Genomic DNA, 16465 nt, shown 5'->3' with positions numbered 1-16465 from the left:
AGGACAGAACAAGTCTTAATTCTTCTTTTTTTTTAATACAACATTATTTTGAGATTGATGTATTTATTGACAAATGTGTAAGGCAACAAACCCAGTAAGGGAACAGGTTAAACACTTTTTTTATTACAATTATCCACTTAATGAATTGATTTGGTCGACTTCTTCTTATCAAAGTTAGGAAATAAAATAGGTTACACATCATTTAGTTTTGATTTCACACTACCTAAAACAATTGAATTTTTACATACTTTTTCATTACACATTCATTTTTAATATTCAGGAGAAAGAAGAAAAAAAAACGTTTTTAAACCTTTTGACTCAGAGTTGCCAAAACAGAAAGTGAGAGGTGGACGTGACTGGGTGGGGTTTGATACATTTTTCAAATAAAGTAAGACATTTAAGTTTATCCCTGATTTGTTATGGTCATTATCCAGCCCTCTTACCCTGCTGGAACAAAGTTGTGTAAACATGCAGTTTTAGGAAAAACAGGCAAAGCACAGTCTTGGCTTGAGGCTATTTCAGTGGCACTAATGATACCTTTATCAGTAGCATGTTGAAGTGATGGCACTTCTAAAACCCCAGGCCTGTAGCTGCATATCTGTGGGGGAATAATACAAAAGACAGAGAAGAGGAAGACAACATGAAGTCGTTGAGGTCAGAAAACATAAAGAGAGAAAACCATGGAGCTCCGACAGGTTAAGACAACGTGGCCTTAGAATGACTTCAGTGATTGAAGGTCAGATAGCTCTCCACCGACAAACACATTCCTCCTTAAGGGCAAAGTGATCTAATATGCTCCCCCACCCGCATTGATCTGCCTCATGCTCAGGCTTCAGGCTGCCCCACACACCCGGAGTGTGACGTACTGGTCAGACAACTGGTACTGGTGAATGCCAGGAAGAAGAGGATCAGTGACTTGTTGTGAGAAAACAACAAAAGTATGAGCGTATGAGACACCGTTTGTCCACATCATACAAGTGTTATAAATACATGTTGAAATCATGACCGAGCTTGTTTTGACAAGATGCCTGCATACAAAGGAAAAGTACCACTGTCTCCAAATGAGGAAGTAAGCCATTTGCAACACCCTGTGAAATTCCACCGTGTCTGATTATTATTGTCTGAAAACTTTTATACTTAAAGTGCAAGTTGCACAAAACAGCTGAGAGGTCATGCTCTAATTGGACACTAGCAATCATGGCTCCCATATTTACAGCTAGGAAAGCCTGGCTGTGTTTATGATACGCTTCCCATAACCCTTCACCTAAATACTGCAGGGGCAGCGTGTGATCAAAGTGGGGTAAAGGTACTCGCCATATAATCTAAACATAATAATGTTGACCTTTTCCAGTCAGATGGCCGCGTCCCAAACAACTACTCCACTGCTGCTATTAATAGCGGCCTCTCAAAGCCTGAAAGGCACAATTAGAAAAACAGAGGTTCCAAGGTCCTGAGAAAAATAACACATCTTACAAACAAAGCTTTACTTTATAAAGTTTTATTTACAACAGTGTGGACGAATCATATCTCTACAGGGGGGCGGATGAACCGGACAGATCACAATGCTGCACTGGGTTGCTCAAGTTCTGAATATGAAGGGAAACTGTATTAACTGGAAGCATTTACTCATCCGGCATACACACAAGACCATTCTCAAGAAAAAATGACACAACTCACACATGTTACAATCCATTACCCCACAACCCCTTGCATAAGGCTCTCTGGCTGCACACGAACAGGAAGCAGACAGGTTGTTTACTTATTGCTCCATTAGTGGGGACATAGTGTTGATCCACAGCATTGACGCTGAGTGGTACCCTGGTAAAGTAAAAACACTTTTCTATCGTGGCTCCAAATTGGTGGAAAGACTACTGAAAATGTGTTGACTGGACCTCGACAAATAAAATCTAAATTGAAATGTTTGCAGGACCTGAAATGGTTTGGGCTATTTGAAGTTATTGTACTCTCAGGATTCTTGCTCATCTGAATTCGTATCGTCATGTTTAATTGCACTTTTATGTAAGTTGCTTTAGATGAAAACGTCAAAATAAATGTAATGTTATGTGATGAATAAAATGTACAGCTTGCATCCAAAACTACTGTCCTCAGTTGAAATTAATGGACGCATTGCTTTTAATTCCTGAAAAGGGAGTCAGTAAAAGAGAAACCTGCCTCACAGCAGGTAACAGTGAGCATTCTGGTTTCAGTCTGTCCACACTCGCTTTGTCAGTCTGTGTGTTTGGTTTGTACACTAGTGCATAATTACAAAGGAGACCTCAAAAAGGCAACGAAGCATTCAAAACACTACAAATACTCCAGTCTATAACAGTCTAAAACCACATACATAAAAATGAAACAGAAAGACCCACGGTGAGATGAGCTTACGGTAGAAACACGTGTTAGCACAACTCGATATGTCTTATTAATATCCAGCTCTGACATGTTCCTATGTTTCCCCTTATTTTCACATCATCCAGTCTCTCAAGAGTCCCTGACTTCATATGATTCTCTCCTTTAAAAAAATCAATCTCTCCTCTTCCTCTGAGCTGCTTCTCGTCTTCACTTCCTGTCCCGCCCGGACAGTCCTCAGAGTCTCACTGACTTTGGCACACCGTGGAGCCGCCTTTGGCTCCAGCGGCGGCCTTCTTGCGTCTCTTGTTGAGCAGCGGGTTGCTGGAAGTGTCCAGGTCCTTGATCTTCACCTGGTCGTAGTCCACGCGCATGGTGGCTAAAGCGCTGGTCATCTCCTCCTGTTGGGACAGAGCAGAGGTGTGAGAGTTCAGTGAAGACTATAACAGCTACATATTACAATGCAGAGGTCAGACTCTACCTACCATGGCCCCTGGTAGACCCCTACATCAAAATGGACTGTAATATCATTGATGTGCAATTTTCTCTTTCTACTTTCAAAAAATGTACATACAATTTCACATAGTTTCTGGCTCTTTCAATACTTTTTTATATGTTCACATTTTATTTAATATCTAAGTCTTTTATCTGCCTTTTATCCGTACCTTGCTGCAATAGTGCAGTATATTTCCCCACTGTGGGAAAAATAAAGTCAGTCTGATTCTGATAACAAGTCATGAGTCAGAGCTCTGAGATCATCCAGGCAGATTTATTCATTGTTCTCTGGGTCAGATCCAAGCACGCAGAAGCAGCTTGTATCTCTCCGCTCCATAGATCTGTTATAAAGTTCCAGATCATCTGAGGTGTTCCCCAACCCTGAGTTCTTTTTAAAGGGCTAAATACCTTCTTATTTAACAATGCTTTAAACCACATTTGTTATTATACTACGGCACTGCTTGTCAGCTGTGTTTAGCAGCATTCCTGGGAATACTTAAGACTTTAATACCTCTCTAATTTTAACTTGTAATATGTAGCTGGTGCCAGCAGCCAGTTAGCTAAGCTTAGCATAGCAATGGGGTAAACAGCGAGCCTAACACTCACAAAGCAATACAATCTGCCTACCAGCATCTTTTAAATATCACTAATTAACATACATCTTATCTTACATCATTTTTCACATTCTTCCCAGAAACACTTCTTGAAGGGCTGATCTATTGTAAGCAGTGATAAATACAAAAAAAGGTGGACAGGGTAGAGAGAGAAACCTGTCTGAGAACATTTTCATGAGTTGGTGAAAGGTCAGGTTATCGCTGTCCTCAGCCAGGAGAAAATGGAGCAAACACAGGCGTCAGAAAAAATGTCAGAGGACTTGGTCTGCAAACTTCAGATGAGTTACAACCCTGGAAATGTAAAGCCTCAAACTCTTCATCTTCTATGGCTCAGGATTGGCGGCCTCCTGTCTCACCCCCCTGTGTAACGGTTTGCGCTTTTGGAGAATTGGTTGTTCAGAAGTGCAATCGATGACATTTATGCAACCTAAGATTGGCTGTTGTAGAAGTGAACAAGGGCGTATTGTGTGTGTTTCATTTGGATAAATGTCCTTTCATACCATATCTCTTCAAACTTGCTCAGTCAGAGTGCCTTAAAGAGAGCAGGCAGTGCTTTTGTTCCTTTAGTGCTTTTCTTTGAGCAAGTCATAGAAACAGAGTTCGGACAAAAATGCCAAAGGGCCAGTGAGATCCTTTGTGTTGAAGTGTATGTCACATCTAAACTCTGTGTGTGTGTGTTTACAAGTACAGACTATACCGTGAGTTCTGCCTCCCCCTGGTGGCCATTGAGGGAACATCAAGATGTTCCTACATAAAAAAAAACTCTAAAGTTTGAACATTTATTAGATTGAATCATTGCAGGGTGTAAAAAAAGTTCAAACCTAAGTTGAACAAGTCCAGCTAGTTATCATCAATTCTATATAACTTCAAAATTATAATATTATAATAATAATAATCATAGAAAAATAAATGATCGAGATGCATATGGATGTGTATATACCATAGAGGGTATCTGGTATTTACCAGGCATACATGAAAGATGCTTTTGAGTTGCATTATGGGAAACGTAGTATCCAGGACTCCAAAAGCTAGTCCCACACTAGAGTCTAAAACGCATGTTATCTCGGCCTCTGCTCTATTCATTTTGAACATTTGTATTTAAGAGACCACCCTTGTTTTCCTAAATCTCAATCTCTACATGTGTGTCAGTCTTTCCATTCCAGTGTCGTTTGTATTCCAACTCAGAGAAATGTTGTCGGTAGTTTAAAGAATAAAAAACCTGAGTAAAACCAGAGAAACTGATGATGCTGCAGTGGTCTCTTAATTCTTTTCGGAGCTATATGTGTAATATATATATGTGGCAGATAGAGCTTTGACAGCCCAGCAGTAACAGGTTGTAATGTAAACATGTGACCAGAGAGGGTCAGTGTCGTTCCTCTGACCTTCACATCCTCCCACAGCGCTCTGTCTTCAGTCAGCACCCGGGTGGTGTGGAGGGGGGTGGAGGGCACCACCATGGACTTCTGCAATGTGGAAACACACACACACACACACACACACACACACACACACACACACACACACACACACACAGATAAGGATATGAGCAACAGATTCACAGGCAACCAGGAAGCAGTACAGGAAGTATACATATATGTCTATATGTACTTGCGAAACAGACACTTACATTAATCCAGGGGTGGTTCATGAACCGAGTGATGGTCATTCGCTCGTTGGGGTCTGTCTTCAGCAGCTGATGGATCAAATCTTTGGCTGGAAGAAAAGCAAAGGCAGTGTAAAGATAATAACATTATAAGTAGCAAAACACACCCATGCAAGTCTGGTGTTTCGTGCTTCTCTGAGGGACAGACTGGCCTCCTTTAATGGCAACGAGAGAGAGAGATACTTCCTCTGGAGGAAACTTTGGGATTTTAGCCTTTCAGAACATATACATGCACAAAAACCGATATAACACACTACAGGAAAGGGAAAACCCCCAATAGTATAATATGGCCTACGAGTATAACTCCAGGTAACACAGTCAGTGAGTGAGTGTGGGTGATGAAGTAGACCCGCAGGTCATCAAACAGAGACTATAGTTTACATAAATCCTAGTTGAAAGATGTTCTGTTTGAAGAGACTGCACTTAGGTAAGGACATGATGTAGCACAAGGATGTAAACTGAGGCTAAAAGCAAAGGGCAGGGCTTCACCCACATGAGGTTTTCCAAAGGTTTTCTATGTGAAAGACGTCTTAACAGGGTCATCCACACATACGGTAGATCTGTAAGTCCACACAGATAGTCAGCTGTTCTCAGTTGATTTGTTACACAGTAAGATTCCCAGTTGTTAAAAAGTCAGGAAAAGCTACCAATTGAAATATTTTTAGGTGAATTAACCTGATGCATGGGATATTACTGACAATTGTTTTTAAAATGTTGACCTTATAGCTATGGAATATTACACGTTACATAATTATGTAGTAAACGATATTATTATTCCATACATAGCAGGTTGTGTTTTGGGGATTTTTTATGAAAGCCTGCATTTTAAGAGGTTATAAATAGAGAAAAAATCCAACAATTTCAACTATAAAAGTGTCAGTGTGGAGGGACTGGTGTTGATGTTTTTTAACGGGGAGTATCTCACCTTCCTGTGATACCTCTGCCCACTCTGGGTTTGGGAACTCGTACTGCCCCATCCTGATCCTCTTCTTCATCCCCGGAGAAATGGCCTGGCCTGTGTTGGAGTAAAATGGAGGGAAGCCGCACAACCTACAGAGACAAAAGAGAACCTTCAAAAAACATTCACATGCACCTACTTTCAGTATCAATATAAAAAAAAAAACTGTTGTCACATCCATCCACTGCCAGTACTCACAGGATGTACATGATGACGCCCAGAGACCACATGTCACATGACTTGTCATATTTCTCCGGACCCAAAACCTCAGGAGCTTATCATGAATGAAAACACACAGAAGAGGAAGTAAGTTATACATGATAAAAGAGGTCTAAACTTTACACTTATACTCCCACATGATGCTGTTTCAAGCCTTTGTTTAGAAAATAAGAGCATAAAGCAACTTACCCACATAGTAGGGCGTGTAGCAGGGGGTCTGTAGGGGGTTGTGTAGCGTCGTCTCCTTAGCAAACCCAAAGTCTGTTAATTTGAGGACCCCTTTTTTTTCTTTAGTGGTGTACAGCAGGTTCTCTGGCTGAAAGGAGGAAGGAAAAGAGAAAATATATGACAAAATGTCCTTTAAAGACGGATCTAAAAGCATTGATGGTTCCACACCTTGATGTCTCTGTGTGCGATGTCGATGCTGTGAAGATATTCAATGGCCGTGCCGATTTCCCTCATAATCTCAGAAGCCTCTGGGAAGAAAAAAATCCAAACACACACTCTCTTAAACCAGAAGCAGTTCCAGTGTCATCCAAGGGATAAAACAGGGAACAAACATTACTCAAAACAATGTCCTATTCTGTACTTTCCCTGAGTAGTGTTTTCCAAACCTTATATTGCTCTCATATCCTGTGACACACAGTTTATAAGTCCTCACCTTTCTCAGTGAAGGCCTGGTCTCCTCTGGCCTGGATTCTGTTGAACAGCTCGCCTCCCTCCATACTGAACACACACACACACACAAACACACACAACATACATTATGTCATCTGAAATGACATATAGAATACATTTACATTTTCATTTAATATTTTCTGAGAATTTTAAGAAATTAAGAGAAATTCCATCTGGAACTTTGGGATTTTATTCTTAGCAGACTATTGACGTGCACAAAAACCCAAAGAACACACTACAGGAAAGGGAAAACCCCAAGGAGCTTAAAAGGACCCTTTGAGTTGTTTTTAGATTCAAAGCACTAAAATATAACGTAAAGTCCAAAAGAACACTGAAGGTAAGATCCTCAGCATCGACGTGTTATTTTCCATGACACGATTTCAAGTAAGAACAATAAATCACTACTACAATAAGTTAGACAAAATATTATACATATGTGTTCACAAGTTCACAATGGGGTCACCGAGTTTGATTTCAGTGGATTGATTTTACCACTCAAGACATTTTCATCTTAACCAAAACTTTCAGTTCCTTTCAAAGACAAAGTGACATAACCTTTCTAATGATTATTGAGAACAGTGTCACAGAGCAGATCAAAATGAGGAAGAGGCGAAAAGTCATCAAAGTTTTCTTACTGAAAATAACCTACAGGGTTTATGTGAAATGACACAGCGCTTCTACTCATTGTTTTAAAAAAGGATCCTGTGTAGACTGGTTTCACAGTGAAATACTATAGACTATATACTCTACCTGATAAATGATGAGACTTATAACCTAATTCTTTAAAAGTTCAGACACTCTCACCACAAATACATGTTGGTTTTAGATGACTTGTGGATTAAAATACGATTATGAAGAAGCTACAATCAAACGACCATCACTGAACACTCTCCCGTTTGCTCCTCAGAAAAATGTGTGTGTTTCCATCATGGTGGTGTGAGTGTGAGTGTGAATGTGAATGAAGTAAGAGCGTACTTTCTGTGGTTCAGATGAGCAGATAACTGTGAGAGAAATGTGTGTGTGTGTGTGTGTGTGTGTGTGTGTGTGTGTGTGTGTGTGTGTGTGTGTGTGTGTGTGTGTGTGTGTGTGTGTGTGTGTGTGTGTGTGTGTGTGTGTGTGTGTGTGTGTTTGTGTGTGTCTGTGTGTGTTGTGTGTGTGTGTGGTTGTGTACACTACATTGCCATCCTCCACTGACCCTGGCTCACACAGGTAGAGTAACACACAAACCCACACCCACACACAAGGTCACTTCATACAGTACAACTCAAATAGAGGCTCTGTAAATAAATGTGATGATGAGAACCAGTAAATTCCCTTCAAATAAAGCACAGTGTTATTTCTCGGCTGTCCGCCCCTGCTGCGGTTTCCTCTGAATAATTATGCATTTTTTTCCATTCACATATGGAAAGCAATAAAAGGAGCAAAGTTCAACCATGTAAGCCCGTCAAAGCTCACACATGCACCCACACACACCCACACACACATACAATCTGTCACTGGAGTCATTTGGTTATTATTACAGACAGTTTGTCAGCACCTTTGCTGAGCCAATGTCTTCACTTTTTCTTGTCTGAGTGTCGGGTTGAATGACCTTCAGCATTTACTCAGTGGCACAACGTATAAATGATATCTGCGTGATTCAAACATTGTGAAAACTGTGTTGAATTATGGAGATGGCAGTCTCTCGTTGAAAGAAATATTTGCCGACTTATTTATGTAAAAGCAAATAAAAATGGTGGACTCTGAGCAGACATTCCCATGTTTTTGTCCAGATTTGTTTAAAAAAGGCTTTGTAACTAAACCAACATCACTCTTTTTAAGATCTTTACACTGAGAACAAGTGACGAAGAGCTGTGCCTTATGGGATTTGTAGACACTGTGAGCTCTGTTGCCAGCTTTGAGCCTGATATTGAAATAGCAGGAGTCCTCACTGTGCAACTCAGATCACTTAACTACTTAATGTCAAAAACAAGCTTCATGCCAATATTTCTTTAGTAACAGACATACGAAGGATATTCCCAGTGTTCGAAAGGATCCACATATGTAAGGGTGTGTAATCGCATGTGTGAATGTGACCCTACCATTCCATGATGATGAGCAGGCACTTCTTCCCATGATGCATGTTCTCATACAGGCTGAGGATGCGAACAATATACGGCCCTCCTGACACTCTCCAGTGGAGCTCCACCTCTCGTCTGGCTTTGGGGCTGTCGTACAGAATCTGGGAGACGGAAAGATAATGAATATAATTCAAATTTAATTTTACAATATGACGGGACTGATGAGCTCAGTTCTTTGGTTTCTATTTCTAATTTAGTTTAGTGTAGAAGTTTCTCCACGTAACGTTTATGTCATCAGGCTGTAGTCGGTGTTATCCAAGATCATGATATTTTGAAAGTTATTTAAGTTGATTTCTTTCCAAATATTAAGCTTTTGGTCATAATAGTAACATATGATTTTAAGATTCATGAAGATTCAACTTTATTGTCATTGCACAGAGTACAAGTAGTAGGACAACGAAATGCGGTCTCTGCATTTGACCCATCCTAGTGTTAGGAGCAGTGGGCTGCCATTATGTACGGCGCCCGGGGAGCAGTGTAGGTAACCAGTGTCTTGCTCAGGGACACCACGGTGGCACTTGGTCTTTCGGGGACTTACCCCCTATGGACTTCGCCACCACCGCCCTAAGCATCAATTAGTACATCAACAGAACATTGTTTTAATTGTAGCCGAAATTCCAAACATTGCCTAGTTTCAGATTGTCAGTTTTGAGGATTTGCCGCATCTATTCGTTTAATAATAACACCAGGGTAATAGTTCTGAGTTTGAAAAATATATATATTAATAAACAATAAGTGGAATAATCGAAAAATGTTTTGTTATATCAATGAATAATGACCATTATAAATATTCAAGCACCAATGTTTATTTCAGAAAGAATACTCATTAATGAACCAATTATACAATTAACAATACAAGAATAAATCTATGGTAATTCAATTCATGTGAAATACAAGTTAACCGGGATTTTATATTTTCACTAATGTCATTTAATAAGTAAATTACCAAAACAAATCCAAACGAATAAAACAAGGTGCATAAATAATGTATTTATTACCCCAACCTTCTATAAATGTTCTGTATCTCGGGCCAAAGTAACTTTTGAATAAAATAAAATGAACAAAGTCATTGACAACAACTCTGTAACCAAATCAAACACCAATAATGCTTTTTTTAAACTTTATACTACATTTTAAAAAATTCTCCTTGGTCCTGCATTAAATGTGCCCATCTCCTTAACTTATTGGCCCCATGAAGGCCCCCCCAGTAACATTTGTGTAGAACAGCCACTGGTTATTGTGGTTATTTTTCATATTTACACAAAATAAAACATTGGTTCAAAACTTATTTAACGAGCTGTTTGATGGATACTAAATAATAATATGGAACCTGACAATAACATCCTGGCGTACCATTGTCACTCCTCAGAGTCTATACTAATGTGGTCTGTGGTGGTGATTGTGTTAAATAATAATTACATGTTTTGTTTTCGTCTGTGAAAAGTAGCTGTCAATAGCGTTGATCCAGTCAGATCAAAAAACCAGCTTATAACGATTAAATTATTATTGGCATTTACTCCTCAGTGATCCACCACATGAAAGCCGAGGACACACGTATAGACCTTCAGGCCGCCTGGACACATGACTGGATGTGTGTTGGAAAAAAGCAGATACACATACACACATATACACACATACACATCCACACACATGCACGCACACAGCAGGTGGCGGACCTTGACATAGCACACGTCTTCAGTCATGGAGTATTTTTGGATGTGACAGAGATAGAGTGATCTCCTGCTGTTCACAAGGGCTGGGCCTGGAGTACATAACACACAGAGGGACTGACTCATTGACATATGACTGACACACACACACACACACACACACACACACACACACACACAGGCACCAAACATGTGCAGTGATTGTTTAAAACTTCTAAAACGTTTAAAAGAATAGTTATACAATTTCAATCCAATGGGTGAAAGTGAAAGAGCTTTGAGTTCAGAAAGTCATGGGTTTTCATCCGTAAACGCCAAAGAGGAAGTGAGTGTTTTGGAACAGCCTGATTTTGAAAGAAGTTGAGGGGTTTCCGGTGACACTACTTTGATCTACTGCTACTTGTGTGAAGCAAAGCAGGGGGCCGGTTTGTTTCTGCTGTGTCATTAAATAGCTTTATGACTTTAATCAGAGCAGGCGGCTTGACAGCTGTTTTTTCTTAATTTCCTGCAGTCAGAATTGGCTTCAATAAAATAATACTGTGATGGATTAGACACACATATAAAACAATATGGGAGATACAGAGATGATTAAAATAATGAGATAATTAATCTTTTGATGGACTCTTTTTTTTGTTAGGGCGATATCACAATGACTCTGATCCTGCTATAAACCAATCAACCACATCCCCACAATCCTTAACCAATCACATCTCTTTCCGTAACACACGCTGAGACACACACCTTGACCTGATAAGTCCTGCTGAGCTAAATAGCAAAGTACCTTTCAATTGAAGTCACACACACACCGACAGAGACACCGACACACACACACACACACTCCTCCACCATGTTGACACTGTATGAAATATTAGTGGCTCAGAGCGTCATGATAAAAAATTGGTTTATCTTTACAACGTCTAACAATAAAGCTCTGCTCATAAAGTACAAAACCCACATCGGCAAAAAGCACAATAGGGCCCCTTTAAACTAATGTAAACCCACAAAGAGGGACCACCAGTTATTACAATTCATCCTGAGAACATGAATGTAAAAGCCATGTTGCTACTTGGTCAGGGTTTTATAATTACTTTGATTCATCCTCTGGGCATCTTGAATGTCTGCGCTAAATTTCATGGTAATAAATCCTGACGTTGTTGAGAAATCTCAGTCCGGACAAAGTATCGGAGTGCCCAACACAATGCCATTTCTGGATCCACACAGCTCGCATGGCTAAAGACTTTAAGGAAAAAGGAAGAAGTGTTAAAATAATGTGTAATTTTTTCGTCATAAAACAATTCTACTAAACTTTAATTTTTCACTGAATACACAACTGGACGTTACCTTAACACCACAGGAAAACTGTACTTAAAACCTTATGAGTAAAAGCCCAGTGATTGTTCCCATAATGCAATGGAAACATAAACATGTGCACACTAACTTATATTATGTGCTAACCTGTTGTGTTTTTGGCATTTGTATGCAATAAGGATTTGCACCTAATTGTTATTTTAAATTTCCAAAATTGCACTTTGCATTGCAACAGCTGCGCATCAATAACCCTAGAGATATAAAGTGCTATCTTATCTTATGTTCCTCTCTGTTGTGCTAGCTGAACAGACGGCATGGTGATGGACACCAACTCAACTTCCAGCTTTTGAATAACTTAAAGATCTTCAACGTCAGAGGAACCCGTTTGAATTCATTCAAGACGACCTCATGGGGCTTTAGTTGTGCGGCATGCTTCCTTCATGCTACTAGATACGGACCTAGAACACAGTGAGCGGCTAAAGAGAGTCAATGGAGACTCACAAACATAAACCTCTGAGACTGATTAACTTGTTTAACTGCATCAGTTCCCTGGAGCGAGCCATTGCAAGATTTAAACTGCAGTTCTTTTCACACAAGATCTCTTCCATGGATTGTCTGAACAAACCAAAGACACCAGAACTGTTGCATTTCTAGACCATTTTGTGTGAAAACATTTCAACATTTCTAGTTTAGTATAAGTTCAGTATAAATCATAGCGCCCGAAAAAACACAAACTAAAACAGATTCCTGTTCATTCCTGTCCAAGTTACAGCACAGTCTTTGCTGCAACACTATCACAAGATGCATTATCATAGATCCTTCTTTTGATGGGGGCCATAAGGGGGTCCGAGCTCAGTGTTACAGATGTACTCCCCCCTGTTAGTCCTCCCTCTAGAACCGTCCATGTCTCAGACGAATCCCAGATGTGCCCACAGATGCGTTGAAGGTAATATTTTGTCTAAGATTAGAAGCCTGTACAGCTTTCCGTGCGCTAAGCTGGAAGGCACTTCAGGCTGAAATGGAACAACTAGCAGCCAAATACGTGCTTCCAATGGCATTAACGCTTAATAGGGGAGTAGGGGAGGGGGGATGTTCAAGTGGACAGCCGTGCACCACAGGGCTCTCGCAGGTCCTTCTCCAAGTTTGAAGAGTCCTAGTGACTGTAAGTGAATTACAATAACAGGATGGCTTCCCTCCAGCCCTGCTGCTGCAAAGTGGATTAAACCTACACCCATCCATTACGCTTAGCGCTCAGAAACACTTAATTAAAAAGCCACTGAGCGGGTCAACTCTCCTCACCCCCACTCCACCTCCACATCAAACACTCTCGATTATTTCCTTTGTGATTTCCCTTTGCCTTGAGATAAAAAGTAGGGGGGAAAGGGCAATGAGGCAATAAAAACTCCATCATGTAACACTTATTTCAGTACGATCCAATTCACAAGCAAGCCAACAGAGTAAGAGCGACCGGCATCATGAGTGTTTACTTTGTCATCTCTCAGACCTTTTAACAGAGTCTTCAGAGAGCCAAAGGTTTCCAGACACACATGGTGGTGGGTGGGTAGTGCTCTCTCTAAGCCGGGGTTCACCCAGACCTGCTGTTAGCTTTCTCTGGTGGGTGCTGAAGTCTGTCCAGCACCAGGTTTCAGTCAATATGACTCCACGGACACAAGCCTTTTCACAGATTAACCCACACGTTCTCTTAATAGCCAACCGAAATGTTCCACTACAAACCTCGTTCAGTGCTAAATGTGTTCTTACCAGTTCTGCTGTTTCCTGCTCAGCTCTGACATTAAGGCTGCAACTAGTTACTGTCATGATCAATTTATCGGGAAAAATCTCCATTCCAGTTTCTCAAAGTCTAAGGCGATGTGTTTGAGGGGCCTTATTCTGCTCATTTTCAGGTTCATGTTTGTATTTTCTGCCTCTGCTGTGATCTATTTCCATGCTTTAATGTTCAAAAAGCTCTTTATTTTTCTCATACTGCCTGTGCTGCTGCACCTCTTTTCACCCTTTGTCTGACACCAGATCCCAGAGTCTGCTCTGATTGGTTAGCTCTGTTGTGATTGATCAACTGCTTAGAGATGTCACGCCCCTTAGCCTATTATGTGTTGGAGCGCTAGCCAATAGGAGCTCAAGTGTTACACAATGATGTCACTATGTTACAGAACTTAACAAAGGAGTCAAAAGGAGGCGTTTCAGGCAGGGGGGGAAGTGTGTGGGAGAGAATTCCCTCTGACGTGAACTTTGTGATTTTAGCCTTTGCATTTACATGCACACAAAATGATATGAAACTAAAGGAAAAGGGAAATCCCAAAAGCACAAAGAGCCCCTTTAGGGTATCAGATTAACAACAATGCCATAACGTTTTCTATCTCTCTTGGCATTTATATTTTTTGTTTTTGAGTTCCCATTTACTTTGGCTCTTTCCTTTCACTTCCACATCCTCTGTTTCTCTTTCTCATCCCCCAGCCAGAGTACAGCTCTGCTCTGCTGCTGCCTGCTTTGACAGCTCAGATCCAGATGGATTACTGTAAGCCAATAAATCTGTCGAAGTCTTTGCCCCAGTGGTGACAGCCTGACGACCCCTGCTTGTGTGCCTCTACCCGTGTATGAAGGCATGGCCAAGTTTCCACATGCTCCCAGAACATGGTTTCATAGTCAAAGTCCACGTGAAGCAGCCGAACGTATCATAGCATATGGCTGGGGGACTGTGCGCCCCTAACCTGCATCTGATCCAGTGATAGGCTGAGATCCCACAAATCACATTCAGCATGTCCTCATGTAGAGCATGTGAGCCTAACATGTACACTACATGTCAAACCCAAGATGATTAGCAGGTACATATCCAGAGCCTTGTATGCCCGTCATTCAAAATATAAACACAAGCAGTATAAGAGTGGGTCAGTGCACTGTCACTGGTAAACTATTCAAAGATGTTTTGTTTGTCATGATGACAAGCAGCAGTTTGAGTCTGAGTCCAGTGTTCCAGCAACAGAAGCCTGATCTCAGGGGTCAACGTGTCAAGCAGTAGAGGAAGAAGTACTCTTCTCTTGTTCTTAAGTGAAAGCAGAAATAGTAGTGTAGGAATATTTTAGGACCTGCCAATGTTACTTGAATAAAAGTAGTAAAGTATTACCATAAACAATAAATTAAAACATAAATAGTACTCATGTAAAGGCCCATTTCAGAATTATATTTATTATATTTTTGGGTTAGGATCATGGATGGATTAATGTGTTGAACACAGCAGGAGCTATTTATTATCACTTTATACTGCTGGGTATCTTGTGAGTTTACTGAAGGTATTAAACTAAAGTTGTATTCATGCATTTATATCATTAATCCAAACCGGCATAATGACTAGTAACTACATGTATTAATTATTAATTAAGTGGAGTCAAAAGTACCATATTTACTCTGAGATGAAGTGGGGTAAGAAGATTTGATGTGACTCAAAATTGCAATACTTTAAATCACTGATAAACACACACAGTGCTTACAGGTTTTCATACATGCCTCATAGCTTAAACTTTTATGGTTAAAGTACTAACTGGGCTAATTGAGTGTTAGGCTGCTTATGAGCGGTGTATGGAGTTGAGTGGGGGGTATCCTCTACCCCCCGTTTATAACATAGTGTCAGGTGACTTCGGTACCTTCAATGCGCACTTCTCTCCCGTCTTCTTGTTGAAGCACTGAAGGACTTTTCCATTGATTCCTAATCCCAGAACTTGAGTGGAGATCTTATAATCGTCTGTCACCGCGTGGCGCTTTATTTCCACTTTAGGGTGATCGGGCATGGGGAAGTGAGTGGACTCAGCGGCTGGGTGAGCGGCGGGATTCTGCGCGTTGTCCGCGGGGGAGTCCGTCTCTGCCTCAGCCGTTGGCGCTTCTCCTGGCTTTTCCTCATCGTTTCCATTTTGGAGCATGTTCCCGACACCGGCTTGTTGTTACCGGCGGTGCTCTGGGGAGGAAGGCGTGAGTAATTCACCAAAGAAATGCGATGACGTCTGACCGGAGTCCTGGAGCCCCGCTGGAGCGTCCTGTAGTCCCGGGCACCGCAGCCAGGGATGGACCCCAAACAAAATCCAACGTATTTATAGAAAAGGCTTTAAAAATATTGTTTCAACAACACAATAACTTTGTGTTTCTCTCCGAACTGAAATCCCCGCCTTTTTTTCTTAAAAAAAAACTATACTGTCAACCGGTCACACCTGCCTCCTCAGAGAAATCCAGATATTTCAGATCATTTGAATGTCACAGAAATAAAATCCAGTCTTTAGTCTTTGAGCAGTGGTGAAGATATTCTGCTGAACTCAGCTTCCCTTGATCTAGAGTCCTCCAGTTGTGTTCACATGGCCAGTCACTGTCACTGTTTGTTTAAGCACCACCCT

The 16465-nt window shown here is 40.8% G+C and overlaps 1 protein-coding gene across 1 annotated transcript; it reads right to left on the bottom strand.

Annotated features, from left to right (window-relative positions):
• Positions 1-1482: 1482 nt before the first annotated feature.
• mapkapk3 (MAPK activated protein kinase 3) lies at positions 1483-16434 on the bottom strand. Its single transcript, XM_063910921.1, has 10 exons — positions 15728-16434; positions 9058-9197; positions 6960-7024; positions 6695-6774; positions 6488-6614; positions 6278-6353; positions 6047-6171; positions 5086-5171; positions 4841-4921; positions 1483-2750 (listed from the first exon to the last, which is right to left on the bottom strand). The coding sequence occupies exons 1-10, from the start codon at positions 15998-16000 to the stop codon at positions 2595-2597; spliced, it is 1209 nt and encodes a 402-aa protein (XP_063766991.1). The 5' UTR covers positions 16001-16434; the 3' UTR covers positions 1483-2594.
• Between the last annotated feature and the right edge of the window lie 31 nt (positions 16435-16465).

This window comes from Eleginops maclovinus, chromosome 20, assembly GCF_036324505.1.
Source record: "Eleginops maclovinus isolate JMC-PN-2008 ecotype Puerto Natales chromosome 20, JC_Emac_rtc_rv5, whole genome shotgun sequence".
Taxonomy (NCBI): Eukaryota; Metazoa; Chordata; class Actinopteri; order Perciformes; family Eleginopidae; genus Eleginops; species Eleginops maclovinus.
This window is presented reverse-complemented; position numbering and strand designations above follow the sequence as displayed.

Coding starts and splice junctions, on each gene's coding strand:
- mapkapk3 (XM_063910921.1), bottom strand. CDS start 16,000: ATGCTCCAAAATGGAAACGATGAGGAAAAGCCAGGAGAAGCGCCAACG. Junction 9,198..15,727: donor GAGAGAAGTGCGCATTGAAG/GTACCGAAGTCA, acceptor TCCGTCTCCCAG/ATTCTGTACGACAGCCCCAA. Junction 2,751..4,840: donor CGCTGTGGGAGGATGTGAAG/GTCAGAGGAACG, acceptor CTGTCCCAACAG/GAGGAGATGACCAGCGCTTT.